The sequence below is a fragment of the Peromyscus eremicus genome, chromosome 9 (genome assembly GCF_949786415.1).
Source record: "Peromyscus eremicus chromosome 9, PerEre_H2_v1, whole genome shotgun sequence".
NCBI classification, from domain to species: domain Eukaryota; kingdom Metazoa; phylum Chordata; class Mammalia; order Rodentia; family Cricetidae; genus Peromyscus; species Peromyscus eremicus.
In genome coordinates this window covers 792,888-820,238 of record NC_081425.1, presented here as the reverse complement: position 1 = coordinate 820,238, position 27,351 = coordinate 792,888, and the positions used below count along the sequence as shown (strand labels likewise).

The 27,351-nt window shown below is 36.4% G+C and overlaps 1 protein-coding gene across 1 annotated transcript in view; it reads left to right on the top strand.

Moving 5' to 3' along the window:
* Itgbl1 (integrin subunit beta like 1) overlaps positions 1–25,769 on the top strand; it is a 243,111-nt gene extending 217,342 nt beyond the window's left edge. Inside the window, exons 8-11 of the mRNA XM_059273160.1 lie at positions 612–728; positions 17,415–17,561; positions 22,540–22,653; positions 23,766–25,769. Of these exons, the coding sequence (XP_059129143.1) occupies positions 612–728; positions 17,415–17,561; positions 22,540–22,653; positions 23,766–23,857 (470 nt within the window). The 3' untranslated portion in view covers positions 23,858–25,769. The remainder of the gene's footprint in view (positions 1–611; positions 729–17,414; positions 17,562–22,539; positions 22,654–23,765) is intronic.
* The last annotated feature ends 1,582 nt before the right edge of the window (positions 25,770–27,351 follow it).

Below are 27,351 nucleotides of genomic sequence, written 5' to 3'. Positions count from 1 at the left end.
CCAAACTCATTCTGTGAAGTGTTTGTGCTTTGATGTTTTAGGCTAAATACAATACAACTTTGGAGGTAATGGGTTTTAATGTTTGTTCCATATAAATTAAAAGAATTTTATGAACTAGGGAATTGGCCACAAATAATCACTAAGTTACCAAATGAAAATATAAACATGATTTTTTTCTCATGAGAAGCTCCACATCCAATTAAAAGAATTTTTAAATAACCAAATTATGTTAAATTAAGTGAAATATATACTGATCATATATGAATATTTTATGTATATTATATATACTTTGTTGCAATCATTTTTAATCATTTTAATTTGAAGTACATTCAAACTCAATTAAGTATTAAATAGTTTCCTCATGGAATTAGCCCTCACGGTTAATTGAAACAAAAGTAGCCTAACAAGTGTGGCCAACTTCTGAGCCTGCCACTGTCCTTTGCGCTCCCAGGTTTCTTAGCATTTGTGTTTGACCTTCAGCGTGTTGTAGAGAAGGTGGAAAAAGCATTCATTGGATACTTCAAGAGATTTGAGTTTTGAACATGCTTATTTCTCTGAAGGCCCTTCTGAGACTGACACTCCTAACCCTGCTCTCTTTGGATACCTTGTAGGCAAATGTGAATGTGGCAGATGCACTTGTTACCCTCCAGGGGACAGCAGGGTGTATGGAAAGACCTGCGAGTGTGATGACCGCCGCTGTGAAGACTTGGAGGGCGTGGTCTGTGGAGGTGGTAAACAATCTGTCAGCCTTATATCTTCTGCATGCACATTATTTTGCCTGCCCTTTTTCATTGTTTATCTCATTTAAAATTTCTGTTCAAAAGAAGTTAAGAAATATACCATTACACCTTAAAGCAATATAGCTTTATTGCACTTTTATAAGCAAGAAATCTTACCTTGGGGATATGCAAAAAGACTGTCTAATTTAAATCAATTTCTAAGTTCTATGCTAGTTGGTGGTAATTAAAATGTTTCCATGCAATCTGACATTTGGTCATATTTCTATTATTTCATTCAGAAATACTGATGGAAGAAAGTGTCACCCAGAAACTTAGGGAAGAAACTGTAAAATTATAGTCCAAGTTGAACTACAGAATTAGAAGAGATAGAAACTCAGTATTTCTGCCTTGCTTTTGGATCCCAAAAGCCACCCTCCAGAAAAATAATCAATTATCCAGATAAAGAATAAGGCAACACAAGGGTAATCTGCAAAGTAAAATGAGTAGATGAAAGTCTGAGAGATGGAATGCTGACATGAGCATTATCCAGGAGAAGGAATATATATCTGAATTATTCTAGTTCTGTCAATCTTGAAATACTTTATACAAGTATTAATAATACAAGACTGTCAGTTGCTTGTATCTTCTGACCTTCATTTGGTAGCTCTCTTCTCATACTGTCTATCATTATAAGTTTGTATTTACCTTCTGTGTACGTTGCTCTGTAGTATACTCTGAGTCACTTACAATTTGAACCATGGAGGAAAATTCTTTGAAGTAACCACTGTTTCTGGTGGTTTCTTGTGCTGTAATCATGGAAGTTACCCTAAAACAGAATTTCTGCTTTCTTCATTTTAATGGTGGGAATTGGAGGGAGGTTAATGGTTAGCATCCAATAACTTACAAGTGACAGACCAGGACTTGAGCCTCCACACTCAATTCACAGATCTTTCCTTACACTGTGGAGTTCCTTGAGTGGCATCAAATTGTTTCCATATTGCCTATTGCTTTTAGGCTGGGTTAATATTAGTTCATGAATATTAGTTGCTAGTTGCCAGAGTTATCCAAGGAGATTATTGTTATTGTGTTACCATTTAGTTCTGATAACAGTATATAGATGAAGCTTAGTGGGGATCTGGAAAGTCCAATATGTACCTTTCCATTTTTATTGCTCAGTTAGAGATGGTGTCTGCAGAGAGGGATCTTCTCATAATGGCCTAGTATTGTTTGCTGTTCTTTCCCTTTCTGGCATCCAGTGTTTATCTAACATGAGCTTCCTTGCCCAGCATAATTGGGTGTCTTATTTGAAATGTTTAATTTGGTAGAAATCTATTAAATCTCTATGGATATTAAATTGTATATTTTTCCTCCATAAACATCTTTATCAAAAATGAAAATAGACTGTTTACCTGTGAGATATCTCATGGAAGGATTTTGCTTGAAAAGTTCTCAGAATTAGATGTGAACACCCTTTTGTATTGTCTGTCTGCATGAAGCTGACTTTGTCCCTGAGAGAACAGACTTCCATAACCCAAATTAGTAAAATGCCCATGTATAAACTTGAGCAGCAATCCTTCCGTGTGCAAAGAAAAACTGAGTTGGCCACCAGAGCTTAGAACTTTTTGTAAGAGACCTATAGGAATCATGTTCTGAGACATAGATTGGGCTGTTATTTATTGGAAAAGGCAGTGAGAAGTGGAAGATGTATTAGGAAAGGAAAGGCATTTGTTAAAAAAAATGTGTGATTAGAAGTACATGTAAGTTAAATTACAACTTCATTCCAGAACAAGAGATGAAGTTCTAAAATCATGCAAAACAAAATTCTCATATATCCATCAATCGTTCCCTAATGCCCACTTACTTCTAGGCATTTATTTCCTTGCTACATCACCACGACTCGCAGGTGTGTGATCAGCTCCCATGTCTGACAGAAACCTTCAGGTAGTGGAACTCAACAAAAGCAACAAGGATGAAAGAATATCAGTGGATACCTATTATAGCTACCATAATACTCTTCAAAAGAACTCAACTCTTATGTCAGATGGTCCAGGTTTCTTCTCTGAGGACTGCAAAAGATATCTCAGCATGTTTTTATTCTTTGAATACTCTCTAGATTTGCTAACTATTCAGTCCATCATTCCTTGTCCAGTGTTTAACAATCAAATAGACAATAGCCCTATCCTTTTACAACTGTGATTCACTCCAGGAGACCCTTATACACACTTAGATTTCATATTGGTTCCTCTGCTCGGTGTAGGTAATGCTAAGTGTGGTGGTTTGAATGAAAATGGCCCCCACAGTCTCATAAATCTGCATGTTTAGTCCCCAGTTGGAAAGGCCTCCTATTTGGAAAGGATTGGGAGGTGTGGACTTCTTAGAGGAAGTGTGGCCTTATTGGTAGTTGGAAGTAGGCTTTAAGGCTAGACCCATGGTCACTCTGCTTGCTACCTGTGGATCAGAATGCAAGCTTTCAGTCCCATGTTAGCCCGCCTGCCTTCCACCATGCTTCATACCATGATGAAATGTATTAACCCTCTGAAAATGTAAGCAAGTCCCCAATGAAATGCTTTCTTTTATTTGAGTTCCTTGGTCATGTTGTTTATTCATAACAGCAGAACAGTGACTAAGACACCAAGGAACTTAGTGATCAGAAGATTGTATTTTTCAAGTTTGGCCAAGACTTTGCTGATGTCTAAATACACCATGATACACTTCCTGCCAATGCTGAAGAAACCATAAGCAGATAGCAAGAGCATATTTAGTCATTATCATCAAATTTAATTCCTAGTCCATTTTTCTAGAACTTTATTGACTAAGAAATTGCATACTCATCTAATTTCCTATTTTGATACTTATTATAAGCATTGTATTGATCAAATAATCTCTGAGTACCCATCAGGTTTGTACATAAAATAAGTCTTAGAAGTTCCTCTTGAAAATATTATGTTTTTATTATTAAAATTTACTTTGATGTTTAAATGATGTCTTGAGAAATTTAAATGTGGTTTAAATAGATAACAACACCTGCTTCTTCATCTCTCACCTATGAGCAGCCTAGCTCACAGTTCAGAGCCTGATTCTCTGCCACAGTCTTCCCTCCAGGGCAAATATATCCCACATCTGTATACATACCACTGAGTTTTATTGCTCAGTTAGGGGCAGTTCCTGTTGGGAGGGGTCTTCTCACCATGCCCTGGTCATGTTATAAGTAAGAATAAAAAGTCAGAAACACTACCTATAACTTACTAGTCATCCATGGTGTTCTGTCTAATAATATTCCCCAACAATAAAGGCCAATATATACTCAATCTTTCATATTTGTGTTACTTATGTTCTTTTGAACACTAAATTAATAAGTGCAGAGTCATTAGACCCAAAAGAAATGTGAGATTAGATTCTTGCTTTTGGTCACAATATTTTAAAGGACTGCTCAATGCACAATTTTGTTTTATTTTGTTCAAACATACTTCATTTAAATATAATTGATTAATTAATATTGAACTCAAGACCTGATCATGTCTGATCAAACCTCACCTAACATATATATTTTTGTATAAGACATATCATGGCCTTCTTGTACTCACGAAAACAAAAACGCTTTTCAATACAGTACCAGACACTCTTTGAATCATCAAAATGGGAACAAAAAAGGAACAAAATGTGACATTGAAGTGACTAGGTAAGAAATACTTGTTTAAGATTTGAAAGCTAAAAATGAAGGAAAACATGATTTTTTTTTTACCCTAGCCAGGAATATGAATCTGAACCACAGTGTTTTCCATTGTTCCACATATATGCTCTCATCACTCTGTGAGAAGTGAGATTGGAGCTGCAAATAAATTTAGAAATAAGTGAATCTGCAAATACAAATCTAGAATTAATGACAATCAGCTATAGTTCATTTTAAATGCCACTGGAAAGGTGAACGGTGCTTTCTACCTGATCTTATTAAGGTAGTGAGTAAAAATGCTGCTGTTTTAATTTCTCTATTTTCTGATTATTGCTTTATGGATGAAGCTACATGAGCCTTGGCTGTCTTAATGTCATGATTTTCTTCTATTTCTCAGCTATTCTTAAAATACAAGAGAACTTCCATTGTGGAAGATGTTTAAACCTGAAGCAATTTTGGTAATAAAGCAAGCAGTTCTTAAGGAAGTCACAAATTCTCATGATTTTTATAACTAACAACATGCATGTTCTGCGTGAGGGGTACCTAAACCTATGTTTGAGGAATCATAGAATGAGACTTGGGCTCCTACAGAGGTGGAGTTCATCTTCTGATATAGAAGCATCAATATCTGTTCAATGAAGAGCTTTTCTTAAAAGGAGATTGGTTTGAAACAAGAATCTGAATATTTAATTGAACCTGAGGAGAGATGTAATTCCAGAGGATAAGCAGTATTTACAAATGTTCCTGGTTCAATGGTATCACTAAGAGCCATGGTAAACCCCATTGACTCCTGGGTTCTTTGCCATGTTAGATGGAGGAGGAGCTTATGCTTTACTTTACACTTGCCAGTTGTCTCTTTATTGAAAAGATGGGTTCTTCATTTGAGATTAACTGGGATGGAGAAGCTGGGATATATCATGATTCTGCTCCTTTACCTGACATTCTGCTTCTTATCCTCTTGAATTCTTCTGAATAATGGCACCAGTCCTGCTTCCAAACAACCTCCTTCAGGAAACTATTTTGCTTTTCTTCTGTGTGCAATGCCTCCACAAGACACATAACTCAGTGGAGTGTTGTGAGTATAGATACAGTCAAACTTCCTTCCTGTCTTCTCCCTCTTCCCCTTCATCTCTCTACCAATTCAAGTTATTTTCAAACTTAGCATAAAAGAATATCCTTCAAATAAATTAGAAGTTCAGGGAAACACAGATACATTAAAGAGAAAATGAAAGCTTTTACTAATTTTGGAGCATAGAATTCTCTGAGTTGCAGCAGACTTGGATTGGATTTACAACAGCTAATATTTGGATTGTGGTGTTTTATGTGAAAGCATCTAGGTTTGAGAAGGCTAAGAAAAATCATAGAGGTTAAAACATATTTGTTATTTTGAGGAAAGATTTCATTTTCTGGTGTCTTCTAAAAAATATTTATTCATTTTATTTTATGCATAGCAAGTATGCCTAAGGATATGCATTTGTACCAAGTGCATGCAGGTACCCACAGCTATCAGAAGACAGCATCAGATTCTTTGGGGCCAGAGTAGTAGGTTGTTATGAGCTGCTTGACATGGGTGCTGTGAACCAAACCTAGGGCCTCTGCAAGAGCAATGAGTGCTCTTAACTGCTGAGCCATCCTTCCAGCCACATTTTCTTGCAACTTTAACTCATTCTTAGTTGACTTTGAACATGTCCTTGGAAATGCTTTGTTAGGCACTCTCTAGTCAGTTATTATTTACAATAAAAAGTATTTTGCCTCTATTTGTTATACATTGTCTTAGATACTGCTTTTTTTAACAGAGTAAAGGATGTTTTTATTTTTTTGATTCATTTTTTAATCAGCATGCAAAGTAACAAAATTCCTTAAACATTTTCATACATACTTTGTTTTGATCCATTCTGTTTCATCCTTTCACCCTCAGTATTCCTACTTCTTTTTTTCTTTACTTCTTTTTTCTTACTCCATATACGTTATTTTATTATTCCCAAATCATCCGCTAAATAACATCTTCCCCCTCTTGTGGATGCCTTTCTAGTTGTTCCTGAGCCTATACCCATACTTACTCTCACAAAAAATACGCTTCCATAAAAGTTAAAAGCTAACAGGATAAAAGAAAAAATAAACCATATTATTTATCTTTCTGATCCTGGGTTACCTCACTTTATATCATATTTTGGTTCCATCTGTTGCCTATACATTTCATGATTCATTTTTCCAAAAAATAATGGAATATAAAAATTATTTTTAAATGAGTATTTTCCTTTGAAACACTTAAATAAAGAACATAGCAAAGATCAAAATGAAATTCATTAATAAACATCACTCAAAATAATATCTAATGACATTTTATTGTATTTCTTTCTAGGTGTCCTTTAAAAGGGAGAACTCTTTTCAAATCTAAGTCCATTAGCCCTATTGAAATATTTTGGTAATATGATTAGTGAAAGTCCAAATTCTCCAGTACATTAAATTGCATTGATTATACGGCTGGTACCTCTTACATTAGTTAACAATTAAGACAACGCCGACAGACATGCCCATGGGACAATCTGATGGAGACAATCACTCATTTCAGACTCCCTTCTCAGGTGACTGTAGGCTGTGTCCAGTTGAAAGTTAAAGTTAACTAGGAAGGTAGTGTTCTTCCTGTTAGAGCCAGCCAGTGGTGGGTATGCCATTACTAAGTGTTAGGGTCCGAGAGAAGCCCCCAAGAAAGACCATCAGTCATATATGCAATCAACAAGAGCATTTATTATTTCCAACATGTTGGGGTGGCAAATGGTGACCCTAAAGGGAGATATGAAAGCTCCTTTTAAGTGGAGTTAAGGAAATTCCAGGGAGGAGGGATTAATCTGGTGCTGATTGGTGGAGGAAAGATTAATCTGGGGGCTGATTGGTGTGAGGCTCTAGTGGTTAGGGACTTTCCAGCTGCAGGGTAGGGAAAGCTTTCTTTAGCTAGCAGAAGCCTTGAGGCGGTGTGTGTGTGTGTGTGTGTGTGTGTGTGTGTGTGTGTGTGTGTGTGTGTGTGTGTGTGTGTGTGTGTGTGTGTGTGTGTGTGTGTTTCTGCTGAGTCAGCAGAAGGCTGTGGGGTGCCTGTTGATTGCTTGCCCCTGAGCTGTGACTTGCTCAGCTCCAGCAAGTTCCAGCAAACTGAAACTAAGGCTTGGTCCCTAGCAGGGCTTTTAGAAACCTGTCATGGCTCTGGTCTGGCTCCCAGGGCCTCTCACTTAAGTATGAAACATTTGGACACTATTCTTCTAGGTTGGGCTCATAGAATAAATTGAAATTTTTGAGTTTGCACCATTTGCTCAATTTACCACCAGACTGATCCATGGGTTCACTTTGACATTTTTTTCTAGAACTCTGCATATTCAGAGTTTGGCCAGAAAACTAAATATAGCTTCTAACTCAAAGCAGGAACTATTTGAGAATATTAGCCAACAAATATGTAAATCTCAAACATCAACATGTCTACTTAATCAGCAAGCATGTAAAAACCAAGAGACAACATTGTTAATCCACCCTCCTAACAATAAAACTAAAGTTGACTAAACCCACTCTGGCAGATTAAGATAATTTATCAATTATACTCAAAGGTGAAAGTAACTAATTTCATAATTTTCAACGATTCAGTTTCAATTAAACTAAAATTGAAACCTCACAAAGAGTCATAATAATGGCAAAAAGAAAATCAGTGTGAAGTAGGAATTTTCTTCATTTACTTAGCTTTTGTGTGAATCATGTTTCATCACCATACAGGTTATGTAGATTTTCTCTAAATATTTTTTTAACAAATAAAATGGATATAACTGGTAATTGGCATGGATTTCTTTTCAAATAAGTCACTCTTTAAAAATGTTTTGTCTGACTGATAGTTCATAAAGTGTTCATTTTCAGCAATGCATAATTTCAGATTCCATAAAGAGAATATATTCAGATGCTGGTTCACATGTGTGTGTAATTACTTTAGTGAGTATAAGCTTAATCAGAGGCTTCTCTCCTGCATGCCCTATACCCAGGGTGAGAATGAGAAATAGACTGCTTTTTTTTTTCATCACCCCTTGCTCCTAGAATAGCTGCCCAGGGGTCCAATTTAAGAAGCAAGAAACGATAATGAAGAGCTACCTCTTAATTATACAATCAGTTCCCATTTCTTCTGGGATTTCTCCAGCTCATGGATGCAATTTGAAGGAAATCATACAGTCTGCAATTACAAATTCAGTAATGCCAGGAACTGCTGGGTTCCTATTCTGAAGAAGAGGAAGGCTTCCTAAGATGAGCAGCATAACAGTTATGGGAGTGACACCAGTGATATCTTAAAATCACATATCACTGGGGACTGTGCTTAGACAAAGATGTTGACACTATAATTCTGTATGGTGGCACTCCACAAATGGATGGGAGGTGGATGTCAGAGTCCCACCCATGTCCTAAACCTTTTCTGTATTTACTTATGGTCTGTTCTCAAAGCATGAGTTTTATTCTCCTTCTCATAGACAGCCTTTAATGTGTCCATCATCCGGGGAAAAAGAAAAGAGAAGGAAAGATGCAAAAAAAAAAAAAAAAATGGATGCACGTTGCCTGTTTGTCTCATTCCCCTTAAGGAACAAGTTTCCTGGAAACTTCACCAAGAGATTTTCTTTTATGTCTCATTTATTAGAGCCAGATCATATGACCATTGTAGATCAGGTACTCTCTAAGCTGGACAGATTTCACCTCTCTGAAACAAACAAAAAATATTAAGCGTTCTCTTAATATTAAGAAGGGGAGGATGATATTGGACAAGTGGTGTGTAGTGTTTAATCTAATCATTAAAAGATAAAATGGGTTATTAGAACATAATCACAATGGTTTAAGGAACAGTCTAACAGAGTTAGCAAATTGGGTTGCTTTGGGAAAGGTCATTATCTGCAGTCGACACGTTCAATAGATCTTACACAGTTGGCAGAAGTTTCCTATATCTGAATTATTTATAATACCAACCTACCTATGTGGCTATTGAGTAATTGTCCTATGTTTAACAACATTAAGAAACTAATTTTTAGAAATATTATCTAGGTTAACTAAATGTAAATACCCACCTATGGTGAGTACTACACTACACAATGAAGTGTCGAACATTCTTAGTGGATATTTTTGTGCAAGGGAAGGGAAGACAATGAGACAAGGTAAACTTGTCAGACAAGAGGAATGGGGTTTTGCCTGTGAAAAGTTAGTCATCTGTACAAAGACTAAGGAAGCCAGGCAAAGGCAGGGTCACGGTCTTGGAAATAGTTCATTAAACTCAAACTCTAGAGATAATCCCATAATGCTCTATCCTATGAAGGTGACATCACTGCTATTTCTACCACTAGCAGTGAGATTGTTCTCAGTACAGGTTATTTCTTATTTCAGAGTTCTGCTGGCCCTGGCTTCTTTACTCTATAACTTTCAGTGGTGATGTAGTAGTGCTTGTTAGAGAAAAGCTGACTTGAAACTAATTACCTGCTTGTATGCTTTCCTTTTTTTTTTTTTTAACTCAAATTTTCAGTAACATTGTGCTCAGTAGGCTTCATTTCTAAGACACCCTTTTTTTGTTATGGTATTTTCCTCCTTTGCTGAATTTTATTGGGTTTTCTTGTCTGGCTTTTCTTTTTGTATCCTTGCCTTAAAACTTAGTTTGTCAGAATTTATTCCCCCTGGGTAGGCTCATTCACTTCTAAAACTCATATTGTAAATTCAGCATGTGTTTGTCAGGCAACAGCCCCAGTCTGTTCTCTGAGCTCCAAGCTGAATGCAGCTAGTTATCTGATTTTGTACTTCAGTGTCCTTAAACTCAGGAGATTCAACAAAGAGCTAATCTTTTTCCTTAAACCTCCTATAACTTTATTTGATAAAGCACATTTTTATTCTGGTTTTGTTTTTCCCATACATGTTACCTCCAGACTCACAGTTTATCCCATTGGCCCACGTTCTACCATCAAGACAGAAATCAAACAGCTTTGTTTCTCCTCATTTCCACTTAGACCTGACCATCCGTAGACTTCCACTTTCTCCAAACTCACATGCCCCAACACACCCAACCCCACTCTGTTACTTAAGTCAAGTTGCAAGTTATTAATTATGCCACATCATCTGGCCTAATGTCTTCTGTCATTTTTCCATTCCTCTCAGGACATATTTGTTAATAATGTTAATAATTCTTTAACAAAATAAAAAACTTACTATTAACTTCACTCCCATTTGACTAATCGTTTAGTCATTTTTCTTCAAACCTTTGGCCTTCACTGCCTGAAACGTACCCAGCTCTTTCTTGTCCCAAGGATTTCTAGGCTCTGTTCCTAGAACATTGACTGCCTGGCTCCTTCTCATGCCTGGTTTTGCTGAATATTTCTCTGAATACACTTGTTTGCCCTGTTCTCACTGTTGAGTATTAATAGCTTTCTTAAGGTCCAGTAACCCAAGTGTATATTCTGCTGTGACTTGTGTTTACCCCTAGCAGACTGTAAATGCCATGAAAAAAGAGCCAAAGCCTGCTTTATTCTACTATATTTCTCACTGTTATTATAATGCCCAGTGCATACATTTCTTTGAATTGATGACTAAATTATAGTCACATAAAGAATATGCTTTCAAAATTGATTAATATTTTAACTAAGGGAAGTTGCATATAAATGACAAACCAAAATTTAAATGCTGATGCATTTTGATGACTGTCTGGTATACTTGCCAATTTTATTTTGTAAAAGGATGTGACAAAAGAGCTAATAAATGGCAAATATGGTCCTTTTTCCTAAAATACAAATTTTATATTATATTTTTCTCTGTGAGGAGCGATTGACCTTTTCTCAGAGATATCCTAGTTAATAGCAGAATGCCTCCTTCAATGCTAGAGATTTCCATGCAAAGTGAGAAACAAAATTTGCATAGAAGTTTCAAAGAGAGACTTAAGATGTAGCTCAGAATAGAGTAAAATGTTGAAAAATATGCACAGGCCTTGGATGTGAACCCAAGTAAACACACACACACACACACACACACACACACACACACATACACACACACACACACACACACACGTTCAAATAGAAAATAATCTTAGAGGGCATTAAATGAGATCTACTTGCAGATTTCAGAGAATTCTTTATGAAAGTGTAGTCAATCATTTGCTGAGATTTTTAGATTAGGCAATATATATTGAGAGAGGAAGGCATTCCTACTCCAAGTGTGAGAAATGCATAGGAAACTTGGGTCATTGAGTTAAAGGGAGGAGAGACAGAGTAAGATTGGAAAAGTAGCTCAGAGCTCTGATTTTTAGGAATCTAAAACACACAAACGACCTCTTGGTTGAACAACAGGGAATCCTCCAGCACTAGTAGGGAAGCTGTGATATGAGAAGTATGGGCTAGGGTACTCTGAGCAAGAATGTGAAACCTAGTAGGGAGTTATCTCAAAGTTTTATGATGTTCTGTTGTAGGTACTACTAACCGGCTTGACAGCTCCATTTATGAAGGGAATTAAAGATATTCAATCATATTCAAAACATTTTGAACTGAGTGATTAGAACAGTTGTGCATTTAAAGGGAAAGGAAAATACTGAAGGATCACTTTTGGAAAGAAAATTATGTAGGGAGAGCAAGAGGGTTCTAATTACCATGGTAACAGAAAAGCAAGTAGAGAATCACAGGCATAGGGCCTCGGGAGATTTTTGTGCCTAAAGGCACATTCCTGTAATCTCTATAGTCAACAGAAATCTCATGATTTGGGTTGGGGACATGGCTCTGCTGGTCAAGCACTTGCACCATAAACATGATAACCTGTGTCTGATCTCTAAATCCCATGTCAAAGGCAGGGCAGTGGCATGTATCACTTCTTGAAAGGTAAAGAAAGAAGGATCCCTATGGCATCCAGGCCAGCAGACTATCCAAGTCAATATTCTCCTGGGTCCGAGGGAAATTCTGTCTCAAAAAGTAACATGCAGTATAGGTGATAGAGCAATCACTCACCGGTTTAAAGCACTTGTTACTCTTCTAGGGGACCAGCTGTTTTCAGCACTTCATAAATAACTTTTCCAGCTTTTTCAGGCACAGCACACACACACACACACACACACACACACACACACACACACACAGGAAGAGAGAGAGAGAGAGAGACAGAGGAGAAAGAAACAGAGACAAAGAGACAGAGACACAGAAATTCCATAGTTTGATTGTCAAGGAAGACTATAAACAGACAAGTAAAGATGATTAAAGAAAGGCAGTGGGGTGTAGTAAGCTTTCTCATCGGGACTGCCAGCCTGCAAATAATGACATGCAGATTTCTTATTAATTATGAAAGCTTGGCCTTAGCTTATATTTTTTTCTAAGTAGTTCTTATAACTTAATTATCTCATATATTAATTTATGTTCTGCACTGTGGCTTGATTGCTCCTCTTCAATACGGCATGTCTGACATGCTCTGAGTCTGTTGGCATCCCCACCTTTCTTCTTTGTAGAGTTCTCTGCATCCCTAGAAGTCCCACCTAACCTCTTCCTGCCTAGCTGTTGGCCATTCAGCTCTTTATTAAACCAAACCTTCTTTTGTGTATTGTTTGTCCAGTTTGGACAACATTCTGTCAGCAATTGAGGAAAAGGTAGTTTCTTGCCCAGTGACTTACTCTGCCATAATAAAAGTAAACTATATATGGAAGTTCTTTGATGCTCATCATCCTTTTTTGAAGTATTAGTGCTGCCAGGAGCATCCATGTTTCACTGTTATGAAAAGCCTTATGTGTTTTTTTTTAATACTCACAGTTAATAGTTTATTACAACAAAATGACACAGCCTAAATTGAAATGTAAACAGCTTCATATGTCTGCCCTACTGAATACAGCAGGGGTTGGTTGAACATATTTTAAGTAAATTCAAATGACAGTGTAAAATGATGAAGGCTGGAGGGATGGTTTAGTAGTTAAGAATACTGACTGTTCTTCCAGAGGACCCAATTGAATTGAAAAGCCTTATGTTATTAAAAAATCTTAAATACCATATCCTGTAAGTCTCTGAAGTGTTTGAAGACCTTCTATTTATTTAAAATATACATCTGTTTAACCTTAAAAACATACTTAACCTGACTACAAGTTTGATTATTATAGATGAATAACTACCTACCTGTATTTCTTAATTATACATTACATTTTTAAATGAGTTGTATAGGTATAATACCTTAAACAAGAGTAGAAACATATATAGAGTATGTTCTAACAAAAATAACCCTAAATTTGTATCAATATGCAAAAATTCATACCAATGTAAAATATTTGAGATTAATAGTTGCATTTTAGTTTTAAAGTAGATTTAATAATCTACCCTTTTATCTTATCATTTATGTATCCTCACTTTTCTTTTCAGAATAAGATCCCTGAATCTAATCTCCTTAGCTTAGTTTCATCCATGACCGTGACCAATGACAACTTATAACCAAACCCCCAAAAATTGATAAACATCCATTGAGTGACCAGAAACCACCCATCCCACCTCTTTAGTCATGATCTCTAGACTGCTTTCTGTTGTCTAGTGGTGACAACATCTTCAGGGGACTCTGAAAAAATTGAGATAATGATCAAGTCCTGGGAGAGCTAGCTGTCTTTTGTTTGTTTGTTTGTTTAATCTCTACAAATGATGGGAAGTGTAGAGCTTATCTAAAGTCTTGGCTGAATAGTCTGTGAGACTGGACCATCTCAACTAGCAGCTTTGAAATTGTTCTGAATGCAGATATTTGAGGAAACTACAACAGAGGCTTTCTGGGAAGCTGGATCACCTGGGCTACTTATCTTTACTGGTGTCTGGTCCTTTTGCTCTAAAAATACATAAACTTTTAAAGGTAACATATATATCTTGCATTAACTTAAGTATAGAATGTGAAGTGTACACAAATCAGATAAAGATGATTTTCTGTTTTTTGTATGGGCAGGCAAAAGGCATCTGTCAACTTTATTAGTCTATTTGGACTGTATGACCAAACCTCTATCCATGCCATATGAAAGGATGGCATGTAATAATAAGTCATGAGAATTCTGTAGCCAACAAGATTTATCATGTCTCATCCAGTCTCAGAGCTGTTTCCATGCAGAGGGATCAGCATACACATCACCTGTCTTGTAGTATTTCCTGGCTTTGTCCCTCAAACCTCTACCTAAGATCCTCAGGAGATCTCCCTTTGTCAAATTTGATCTCAATTAACTTTGAAGGAATCCGTAGATTTTTGTTTCCTGTGAAAACAAAAGCACAACCTCTCCCCCAATACAACACAATGTCCAACTTCCATTTTGAAGCCAAGACATCCCTAAAGTATATAGGCTGGTTTAATTCAGCAGTTTCTTCCACAATCCAGTGTCTCTCCGCACCTGTCTTTCTCTGCTCATTAGCATTCAAAAATTCAAAATTAACAAAGCACCATGTAAAGTCTAAATTTCCTGTATTATAATTACTTTACTATCTCTTTAAAGATTTTATTATTTTTAAACGTTTTTATGATTGTATGAGTATAGACTCATTTTTTTTCTTTTTTCTTTTTTTTTTCTTAGCACTTAAGCCCCTTTTAAGCATACTGTACCTTTTTACAGGATATTTTTTTTGTCTCTGGACCTGGCTTTCTGTGTGTCTGCAATGTTCTCTGACCACCTGAGTCAAGCCTTAAAGGACCAGTATGTCCACTGTGTGGTTTTGCTTAGCACAAGGTATTGGCTGCTGGCTCAAGCCCATAGGCAGTGACTGGGAGCCACACCTTTGTATGCTGTGAGCATCGGCTTGGGCTTGCTTGAGAGACCATGGGACTGGGAAACCACATCTAGCTCCTTGTCCAGAACTGTTTTTTTAGCTTTCTCATGCCCTATGTTTGGATATTTGAGCCTCCATGTTGGATGCCATATACAATAAGCTTTCTCATTGGGACTGCCAACCTGCAAATAATGACACGGGGACTTATTAATTAAGAAAGCTTGGCCTTAGCTTAGACTTTTTTCTAACTAGTTCTTATAACTTAATTAACTCATGATTTTAATCTATGTTCTGCAACATGACTCAATTCCCACTTCAATATATCATGTGTGGCCTGCTCTGAGTCTTTTGATGTCTCCTCCTTTCTTCTTCCCAGAGTCCTCTGTGTGCCTGGAAGTCCTGCCTAGTTATTGGTTATTCAGCTTTTTATTACGACAATCACACCAATACCTGTTCACAGTACAAATATCCCACAACACCATGGGGTGACTGTCCAAGCGCCAGATGTCTCTATCATTTCTATAGTTTTAGAAGTTGCTTGCTCTGCAGTAGGGTTGTCTATTAGATCACAAAAGCAAATGTGAGGATAACATCAAGGTATCTTATCAGAGGGCATGAATAAACTAGTTGTGGTGAGACTTGAAAGGGGAAAGAGCCACTTACAGTCTTGCAGATGATACAGAAGTTAAAAAGACACGTGTTAAGAAAGCATGACTACGTAGCCCTTTTCCTAAAGAGAAAGGTGCTGTGCTTCCATGGAAGGTGTATGGACCTTGAAATCAGAGGAACTAGAGCCAAGTTCTGGTGCTGTGTGGCTGAACTACAGGATTTGAAGTGCAACTTGAAACATAAAAGCATAGCCCTCAGAGGTTCAGCTTCCTGTCTGTAAAATGGGGACAACACCTGACTTCATGGGCTATGACAACACATCATTTAATGCATGAGGAAAGGTTTCTGGGAATAGATGCCTTTGTTCAGATTTATTTTAAATTGGTCTTTCATCTGCTTTCCATTAACTTCCAGATTGTCATGTTATAGAAGATCACTACCTGTATACAAGGGTGGTTATGTTAAATTAATCATAATAATGAATTCTCAACAAAAGAGTCTTGTCCATTAATCTTTCTATGCAGAGATGAGTGTCACAGAACACATGGTTAAGAAGGAATGGTGACCACAATACCAAAGCACTGGTCAGTATAGTTGACAATGATACATGCCCTTGTGCACATAGCAGAATCACTGTACCCATTATCTTTCATTTCCTATGCTCTGGTTCCTGGCAACATATTTTGTTTATAATAGATACGTGAAAAATCCTTTCCAGGCAAATAACTGCGTCAGAGAGTAACTGGCTGTAAGAAAGTATGACTATCAGGAAAGAAACAAAGCACTAGAAATAAGAAACTAAATTGAAAAATTCAGAAGTCTAGTAGATGGCTGTTTGCACACAAGCAAACAGGACTATATACCCCTGTATAACTGTCACAAACACAGTGTTTCATAGTAAAGAGTAAACATCTCAAAAAACAGGAATAGATATCAGAAACAAAAAGACCAAAACCAAAAGTCAAACGTGAACACAAGCCTTGTGCAAATTTTTAACTTTTTTTTTTTTTTGGTTTTTCGAGACAGGGTTTTTCTGTGTAGCTTAGCGCCTCTCCTGGGACTCACTTGGTAGCCCAGGCTGGCCTCGAACTCACAGAGATCCGCCTGGCTATGCCTCCCGAGTGCTGGGATTAAAGGCGTGGGCCACCACCGCCCGGCCAAATTTTTAACTTTTATACATCAATGAAAGTCGTGAGTATTTATGCTTTATCTGCTCTTGTTCTTGAAGAGAAATGTAAAAAGGTAAAATCATTAGGAATACCTTTTGTTTTTATTAGTTAAGCCACAGGAGGGCAATTAATAAATGTTGCAAGCAGTGGTGACATGACTAGCCTTCAAAATTGAACTGGGTGTTGTGGTGTGCACAATGAAGAGTGATACCAACACAACCTGCTGATAGAAATGCAAATGAGAAAGGACTAATCTCCAGAAAGGACTCATAATTCCACTTTAAATCATTTCAAGGTTTCTGTTTCAAAAACTTATCTCCTATACCACATCCAAATGTGCCATGCTAAGCTAGATCTCTATTGGGACACTGTTTTAAACAATGATGTGTCAGAATGACTGTGTATGTCTGATGGGAGATGATACCCTACAATTTACACTGTCTTACAAACTGATCTTTCTGCCTATTTAGTCACATCTTCCCCTCATCCTCATCCTATGGTTGTTTCACAGGCCATGGCACATGCTCCTGTGGTCGTTGTGTTTGTGAGAAAGGATGGTTTGGCAAGCTCTGCCAACACCCACGGAAGTGTAACATGACAGAAGAGCAAAGCAAGAGTTTGTGTGAGTCAGCAGATGGCACATTGTGCTCAGGGAAGGGTGAGTACCACTGCTGGAGCTGGATCCCTGCTGAGACACATGGTCCCTCAGAACAGCAGGTAGCAACCAGTCCCTCAAGAATGAACTTTGCCTGAGAAAAGCCATTCAGCCTATGTGAACCCTGAAAGCTGAGCATCAGCTACGGGAGGTGTGGGAACTAAGGTGCTAATGTCCTGTTTGTCTATGCAAAAGATGGAAAACTTCCTAAATTTTCACACATGCTTTACCAAAAGAAGATTTCACTTATATTAAAACATAGATATGATTTTTCATATTTATGTTTACAAGCTTATCATAAATAGTCTTTTGCTGAGTCATGTCCAGTTGCAAATTCCATATGGACCCAGAAAGCTATACTCAGCAATGCAATGAGTTACAGTTCATGTACCCCCTAACCTGACTTTTATGCAATATTATTCCCTAAAATATATAAGCAGTTGTATTGAGTCCTCACTAGAGTTTCAGAATTTTCATCTAGGCAATTTGCATATAGGAAACACAAAAAGTTGAGGAATGCTGGGAGAGGGCTCAGCAGATAAGAGCACTTGCTGCTTTTGCAGACAACCGGAGTTTGGTTCCTAATACCCTGTAACACTCCATCCAGGGGATCAGACACCCTCTTCTGACCTTCATGGCACTTGCTCTCATGCTTGCTGAACCTACACATACATATTTTTTAATGAAATAAACCTTTTTAAAAAGAAAAAGATTCAAAATTTGATTAGATATTGACCTAAAGGTATTTCTTCACAACTAAACCAAACACAAATTCCTACGTAGCTTTTCCAGTTACTTGCTTTTTTGGGTGGTGGGAGTACAATCACAGGTCACTGACAATTGAGAGCCTAGATGTTCACATACTCATCCTCCACTGGATAGGATGCTTTGTCATGGATAAATTAAAAAAGGAATGTAAAATCCACCCAAGGCTTTCCATTTTGAGTTTCATGGTTCACATTAATGATGGGAGTAAGTGGTTGAAATGCTTTTTCTCCTTTCTGGAGGCATCATGATGGGTATAGAAGAAAGGGGCTGAGGCTGAGCTCTTGCAACTGTAATTAATCTTTGTTACAGAGGATAACAAGGATGTTATTCCTGGTCTCCATGGAGAAATTGTCCAATACCCTGCCTCCGAGAACCACAGTAAGAGTACAGCATGTGAGAGACTGGGGGATTTCAACATGATAAATGAGAAAGGATATTTTCTCACATCCTTTCACTCTGTATCTCCTTGACTTGTATAAGTTTCCAAAATTCATGTAGGAAAAAACCTCATTCTGATGATCTCAAAGTATATAGACACTTTTTTTTCCTTTTATGGGACAGATGTGAGCCAGGGCCTGGCCTGTGGCTGCATGCCATGGTACTTTGTAACCCACCTCCACCAAAATGACAAGCTTGAACTATGCATTTGCTAGGAACTGTGAATAAAGCCTTCACTTCAGGAGACGATGAAGAAATAGCATTTTATTTCTTACAAATTTATAGCCAAGACAATAAATCACTCCATAGAAAAATTTAAAACAAGATACATTGTTGTGACCTTCATAACAGATGGTGTCATTAGTACAATAGTGAAAACTGCCTGCTGGGGTGTCAGGTTGCAGCATTTTGTCAGGCTTGATGTATGAAAAAGAAAGTCAGTAATGGAATGGGGACTTGCCCCCAGACTGAAATTGTTTTTGTAAATGATCAAGAGAGATGTGCTTAGTGGCCATGTCGCCCCTAAGTTTAGCTACCTTTGCAGAATATATGGTGAGATTTATAGGGCTTTTTTGTTGCTGTTTGGCTTGGGGATTTATTTATTTATTTGGTTCCATGGTGACACAATAATGTTTGTCTTAATAACATTACCTTAGATTCAAGTAATCACTCCAATAGTCAGAGGTACCATTATGGGACAAGTCTTTAAATATATACTTAAACTGCCACAGTGATATTGCTGCACCCACATGATTAATAAGTTCAGGTACCCTCATTCATCTATCTGTTTCTCAGCTACCCCTGTTCTGTATCCTCAGAAAAGAGAATGAGAAAAAGTTATACTTCCAAGAGCAAGCTTATCCTAGTTGTCATGCCCAGTATGGCTGCTAGTCATATCTGCAGGCAAGAACTGCTCATTTATTAAATTACATGGATGTCTTTGCTGTGACAATCATCACAGATAGATGGCTAACAGGTGGATTTAATCAGATTGAGACAGTCTGTTAACTGTTTTCAGAATGGTTCTGAGGTAATTACTCCATCCTTTCTGCTATTCCATTATCTTCTTCGAAGGAAGTTTGTTTCTTTTTCCTCCTTAGGTCTTTGAAATGTTCTACAGATAGATGAAAAATTTTCCCAATAATGAAAGCCAGCAAAAAGCATAAAGAAAAATAGGGACATTGTTAAGAGTCCTTTTGGAGAATGAAAACAAATGGGTTAGTGGTGTTGTGGTTGCAAGTTTATCACTTTATGGTTCCAGACAGGATGGGCCAGCTGCAGCCTATGGCTGGGCTGGGTCTCTCGTGGGAATGAGTTCTAGCCTGCTGAGTTGAACAGTTGCTCACTTTGAGGTGTTCAGTAAGCTTATACTTGTTAGACAGAATCTTCTCATGCTTTCCCCTTTCTAGATATTGATAATCCACCCCTATTATTGGTTATTTATAAGAACAGCCAGAGCTCTCTACAATAAGTCTATAATAGGTTCTAAGGACTATGTACACTGTGTTAATACTACATACTATGCTGTTCCTATTTTTGGAGGGAGTAGAAGAATTTCCTACCAATCATCAACAGAGAAACAACAAACCTTGGATTATGGTGACCACGAATTACTTCCATAGCATACACAAAATCAAACCCCAGTTTTATTCTAAACATTTTATGACATCTACTATATTTGGAGCTCTAATTTACTTGTCAAATATTCAGTCTACATATACCACATTGACTTTAGCTGAGCGTGCTCATTTCAGGAAAATACTTTGCAGCTAAGCATTCCAGAAACAAAAGAAGTAATAAGAATCAGTTCCAGGCAAGAGATAAGTTCAAAGATGAAGTGTAAACTCTTTGTAGGAATTATGATACACATGAAAAGGCATCCTAGGTGTGACTATATTAGTATCTTAAGTGTATAAAATCATTTATTTCTATTGTGTAAATAACTTCCTGATGTAAGAGATACTATATAAGAATCAAAAATTACTTAATTCCTCAAATAGTTAATCTTCTCTGGTGGAAATAAGCCACTAAACATGATGTTCCTTTGGGGGACATCTCTGTGATAGACAATAGAGTGCCCATGTAGATATTTCATTAGCATTTGTTAAATAAGCAATTGATTGTTCAACATTTCCATGTCTATAAATTTTAAATAAAATATTTAAATTTAAGAAAAAGTTAATTCTAAAATGGGGATACCCTCTGCTTAGGTGAGAATTCGAGGGGGGGGGCCTTATGTCTTTACCACTAGACCAGCAGGTAAGATCCGAGGCAACCACCACACTGTCAATCACTTCACAAAAATAGAAGATCTCCATATATTGTCCTAAATAGTCTGCAAGTCAACCCAGACTCTCAATCAAACAAGTCAAGACTAAGTGGCATTGTGCTGCACTTAACAAATAAGTAAAAATAAATATAAATACAATTCTCACATTACAACTGGTTCTGACTTGCCTTGAGATGTGTGATGAGAAAGGCCAAAATGAAATTTGGTTGTGGGAGATTCTTCCACCTAAAATGCATATAACCTTGTCATGAACTAACATAGCACTTAGTGCTTGGGACACTTTAACTATAATTCTTTCATGATATGCATGACAGTATCATGTCAGTCCATTTCCCCAAATCTAGGTTTTCTGCTCTCTGTGCCCCTAGGTTGTTAATCATTAGTCAGTCACTCTATTTCAGCAGAAATACTCAGAACACTGCCGAGTCTCCTCTGTGAATTTAGAACTTAATGAGTTTGGAGTTTTGCTAACCGCATTGAAAACTTTTACTTTTCACATTTTCTCGAGGTGATTGGTGACTTGAGTAACTTTGCGATAACTATCAGTATCTTTTAGTAAAAGGAAATTGTATCCAGAAAGAAAGGCCAAGCAAGGAAATGCAAAAGGTCCTTTTGAGTTCTGCAATTGTCCTTCTATCTGTGGCAAAAGCAGCTTTCCCCATGATTTTCAAGCCCATCTTGAAAGACATTTGCACAAAGAGAAATTTCTTCTCTTTGAAATAACATAAAATTTATTTTTATCTTAAATATTCCATTAGTAAAATTCTCAGTTACCTAAAATATTTTAATAACTAAATAATTTTTTTTTGTTTTAAAATTAGATTAAAATAACCAGAAAAAAGTTGATAAGGGGTAGCACAATTGACTGGACCTCATTTGGGGTTCATTAGGACTCTTCCTGATTATAGATAAAATCCTGAAGGGCAGGTCTGAGATATCAATCAGACATGAGAGATTGTATCTGCATTTTTAACACTTCACTTTGCCACTCAGTATGAAGTTGGTGTGTTCCTATTTCAAAAATTCATATAAATAAAATTCTAAGATGATGAACTCAATAATTTAGTTGTTACTAAATTACAAAATGAATCTTCATTTAATATAATTTAGTATTGGATTCCTTTAGATAACAAGGACTTAAAATGCAATTCAATTAAAAAAGAAAGAAACAAAACATCTATTTTGAATACCTTTTGGGGAGAGTATCTCTAAGGATGAGCCACATCCTGTTCCATTGACATTTCAGCCAGACTGGACCAAAGAACATTTGCTCCAGGCTAATTGCGACTGTCTAGATCTATAATGAAGGCTTTCCTGAATGACCTTTATGTATCTGAGTACGTAAAGCTCTCCTCTGAGAAAACAGCTATTCAATAAACTTTTGCCTTTAGAAGATAGGTTGTTACAAGCCTATTGTCAGTGATACTCTCTTCTTGATGGAAACCTTTATTTCTCTGGTGACAGAAATATCCATTGTGATTTCAGGTTCTTGCCATTGTGGAAAGTGCATTTGTTCTGCAGAAGAGTGGTATATTTCAGGGGAGTTTTGTGACTGCGATGACAGAGACTGTGACAAACACGATGGTCTCATTTGCACAGGTATTAAACTACACTAATTGTTTTGTGCCACAGATGACAATAGAGCCAAATGGCATCCACTACATGCTGCTTTAGGTAGCCAGAGAAGGCAGCTCCCATATAATCCAGTGAACAATGCACATGTGTAGTGATTCTAAAAGGATGAGTGATCACCTGTAATACTAACATTTTCTCTAGAAGAATGCAAAAGGATGCAGCCAGATTATATGATTGTTTGGAAACTCTACAAGATAACCTGCCCTATGAATCTGCATAAGGGCAATTACACAAATGCAGAATTCTCTTGAAAATATTTTTATTTTAACATGTTCCAGGGGAGGGCTGCTGTTTTAAGCAGCACTCAGATGCCACAAGTTGGTATATTGACTGTTTTTAGGGAGCTGTGTATACGTATAGATATGTGTGTGGTGGGAACGATAGCAAAAGCATATACAAAAGGTTTGACTGTGTGATGGCCATCATAAACTTAATTAATTGAGTTAAAATAATTAGGTATAAAAATACTGAACCAAGTGAATACTGAACCAAGTGAAATAATAACACGTGTATGTGTTCTCCTGAAGGTATTGTTTTAATTATAAAATGTACTCATACTTCATAGAGTTCTAGCTGATTCAATATACCATTAATAAAATTCTTTCTCAGTAACTCAAAATATTTTTGTAATCAAATACTTTAATAAGGTTAAAGATAACTATTGTGACATGACATTAAATTAGACAATCACTTTTTCTGTTCACCTTACTACACAAGGATATTTTTCCAGCTCTCTGGCCTACCTAATTTTTCCTATCAAGGGGCTTTATGCTTATTTGTAAGTCAGACATGGTTTGCCCACTAACAGAAAATAGAATTGTGATATGAGAGCCCAGCTGAGTGATGCAAGGTGGGTACTGTTTGATTATAGATTATGGAATCAAAGAGATGTTGTTAATTATCTTAAACATGGATTTCTCTTAGGTATTTAATAACATAATGACATCATTTTATTATAAGACACTCTAGAGAGAATAAATGGAATGGTTTTCTCATGAACAGTTATGATTCACAGTCACATATTCTAGTAGTACTTTCTGATCATAACTATAGTTCCCATGTTTATTTTATTACAGGGAATGGAATCTGTAGCTGTGGAAGCTGTGAATGCTGGGATGGATGGAATGGAAATGCATGTGAAATCTGGCTTGGCACTGAATATCCTTAATGATTCCATGGGCGACAACTGGATTCACATTTCTAGGCCATTTTAGAAGTTTAGAGGAATGCATGTGTAGACAGTACTAGGACAGACTCTTATGTGTTTTTCTATTTCTGACTGCCTGAGTGAAACATGGGTCCTCATTAGAAATGACTTCAGCAAACTGATGTAAATTACACCACAAAGAATTGTTTTCCCATAATTAACATCAGTGTTTTATAACTGAGGAGGGCAATTTTGCACCCACAAGACATTTGGCAATGTCTAAAGAGAATTTTGTTGTCAGACTGGGTAGGGTAGGGGTGCTTGTGAATGGGCATTTTAGAGGTAGTGGTCACAGACAATGCTGAACACCCTATAGAACATTGAAGGGCCCTCACAGCAAAGTATTTTCTGACATCCAATGTTTGCCAATATGTAGTAGAAAAATGCTAAATCACATGGTATTTAGGACTCCACATTCCGACACCAGAAACACTGTATCAGAATATAAGGATGATATTTATTCTCACATAAACTGATCAGTTGGATTTTTCCAGGATTTCATATGAATCTGAATTTGCATATTGGGACAATGATGATAGACACATATGACGTGTGATGATGGGAGTGGGTTTACCAGATCAAAAGGGCTTTAAGTTCACAAGGATCTCTTACAGGAAGAAATGAAAAATGTACAATTTGACAATTTAATAAATAGTGACATAAGTTGTTTATATTCTGTGTCAATATCTATCTAACCACTGAAAACAAACACAACAGAAAAAATGAATTGGAATACACACTTTAGATCCCAAGAATTGACAGACCATGTTTTTAAGACTAGGCATGGGTTACATGTACAAGATATCTGACTTTTTATTTAAATTAGTTCATGTAATGTGTCCTCTGAAGAAGATAGTGTCTAGTTGGAAACACAAGGATCCTCATACTGCACTCATCGCTCTTAAAAGATGTTTTTTCAAAGAAATGGTAGGGTCAACAAGAACGACACCTATTTCAGAAGCTCAGAAGTGGACCCCAAAATATAGAAATACCTTAAATCAAAATTACAAATATTCACTCAGTGATAGGAACAAAAGGTTTATTTTCTTGGTGAAATTTTACTGTTTATGAAACTCACATTAAATTATGAAAATGTACAATATTTTGGGTTTCCTTGCATATATACAGTTAGATCTACTTATACACATAGTTGAAGCAACCATTATTTATAGCTAAAAAAATACCTTTTTCCTAAATGTGAATTATTTGTAAAATCCTAAAATAACATAGCAAAATCATTTCTGTATTGTTTTAAGATGAAATTTTTACTTGCAAATTTTATATTAATAATGTAAATATTCTAAAGTCATGGCTTGGACTTTATCAGTCAAGTCACCAAAAGTAAAGAAAACATGCCTCCACTGTATTACTTAAAAAAACTAAATACTGAAAAGTATTTGAAGAGTCAATTTCACTGGTGCTGGTTTTATAGTAACAATAAGGTTCTGAGAATTTAACCTATTTATAAAATTGTTGCCTCTATCCTGAGATTAGGGGACCCAGCCATATAGGTTGTATTTCTATTACTGAGCTGACAATTAACATCAGTTTTATAAAATGAGGGCAATATAAGGAGTTAAGGTATGATTGCTTTCTTTCCTCTTCTCTGTATTTTCCTCTTCTCTATATACATCTTAAGCCAGAAACAAAGCAATTATAATAATGTAGTAGCAGTTCTGATAATATGTTTGGTGACATCCAAACATTGAGAGTCAGTGACCTTCCCATCATGGTACAATGATCTTCAGATTTCCCTACTGCAGGACTCAGCCTTCTATATAAAGGTGTGAACAATGTGTATTAGATAAACTACTGTAGAATTTTCTTCTTTAATTGTTTAATATTTTAAAATTGTAATAAATAAATAAAAATCCATCCTGAGCTCTCAGGCCATACATAAAGAGGTTGTGGGCTGGCTTTAATCATAACTGTGTGGTAGTTTGCCAGACTTTTCTCCCCCGGAAACTTCAGTTCCCTTTCATCACCTCAGGTGTGTCTTTTTTTAATTACTATGATTCTCTCTTTAGTTTTTATCATTTCTATAAGTAGTATCTACTACAAAAGAATGTGTTGCTCTTCTTATATCTTTACAAGAAAAAGTGTTGAAATATCCTTAGTATATAAGTTTTCTCAGAATAGAGTTATGACATTGGAGAAATGATTATTCCATGGAGATCAAAATGTGATCTGTCTTAAATTTTGGACAACATGAAAATATGTTGTAGTTTACCATGTTCTGGAGTGCCTTGTTACAGATTATGAAAAGAAAATGTAGTGTATGTCTCTAGTCAGATTTTTTTTTCTTGGAAAACAGACTTTAAAAAAGCTTCAATCAATTTACTATTGTGTGTGTGTGTGTGTGTGTGTGTGTGTGTGTGTGTGTCTGTCTGTGTTTGGCTCTTGTCATGCCAACATCAGTATATAAATATGTGTGTGAAAATTCCACACACTTTTGTTTAAAAACAAAAATAAAAAAATAGTGACAGGCAAAGACATAATCTATCCCCTACCTAAATACGATTCTATACTTTGACTCCAAAATAGAAACTACCTCATTGAAAGTGCTGAGCAAGGACAAATTTGTAATAAATAGGAGAAAATAAGCAAATCTCTTTGGCTTGCTTGTGGCTTTCAAAAATTATACTGGGACCCATGATAATTGAAAGGTTGGCATTAAGTTCACCAGTGGTGATGATCCTCACCCTACTTGTTTAACAAACCATGATTGAAGATCCCTCCAGGGGAGTTATAAAAGTCAACAAAAGTCCTCAAGATATGAAGAGAACCATTGTTCCTACTGCCTTTAAGGAATCCTGAGTTCATCTGGATTCCAGCAGCACCAGGGAAGGAATGACTTACCTCTATCAGCTCAAGTACAAACTCAACCTCACCAGGAGATATCAAAATTAGACTGAATGAGAACCACAAACAAAGGGAAACAAAAATACAACACAGTCTTAATATGCAAACTCAACTGTCACAACTTTGAAACCGACACAGTATTCTAGATACTCACATAGCACTGTGTGTCACTTTTTAAGCCAAACCCTTAACTACCTATGTCCTTTATTTTAGAACAACACAATTTACATTCTGGATTTGACTAAGTTTATACTTCAGAAAATAATTGGGCATTTAGCCTAGTTGTTTCCCTATGATATAACTGTTTCCTAAAATAAAATCAAAGTCATTTCTCACTATTTTAAGTTTATTCTAAATTGAAACTTGAGCACTCTAGTCTCACACTCCTTCTTTGAGGGATATCAAACATCTATTATCCTTGAAATATTTGGAATAAATTTTTAACAAAATAATACATATTCACTTTAAGGAGCAACAAAGGACTTTTTGTTGTTTTAGTTTTTGTTTAAAGTACCAAATCTGATATTGGTCACTCTAGGGAGAAAAAAATAGATGGTTTAGTAGTTTAATAACTAATTAAGTGGTTATGTATG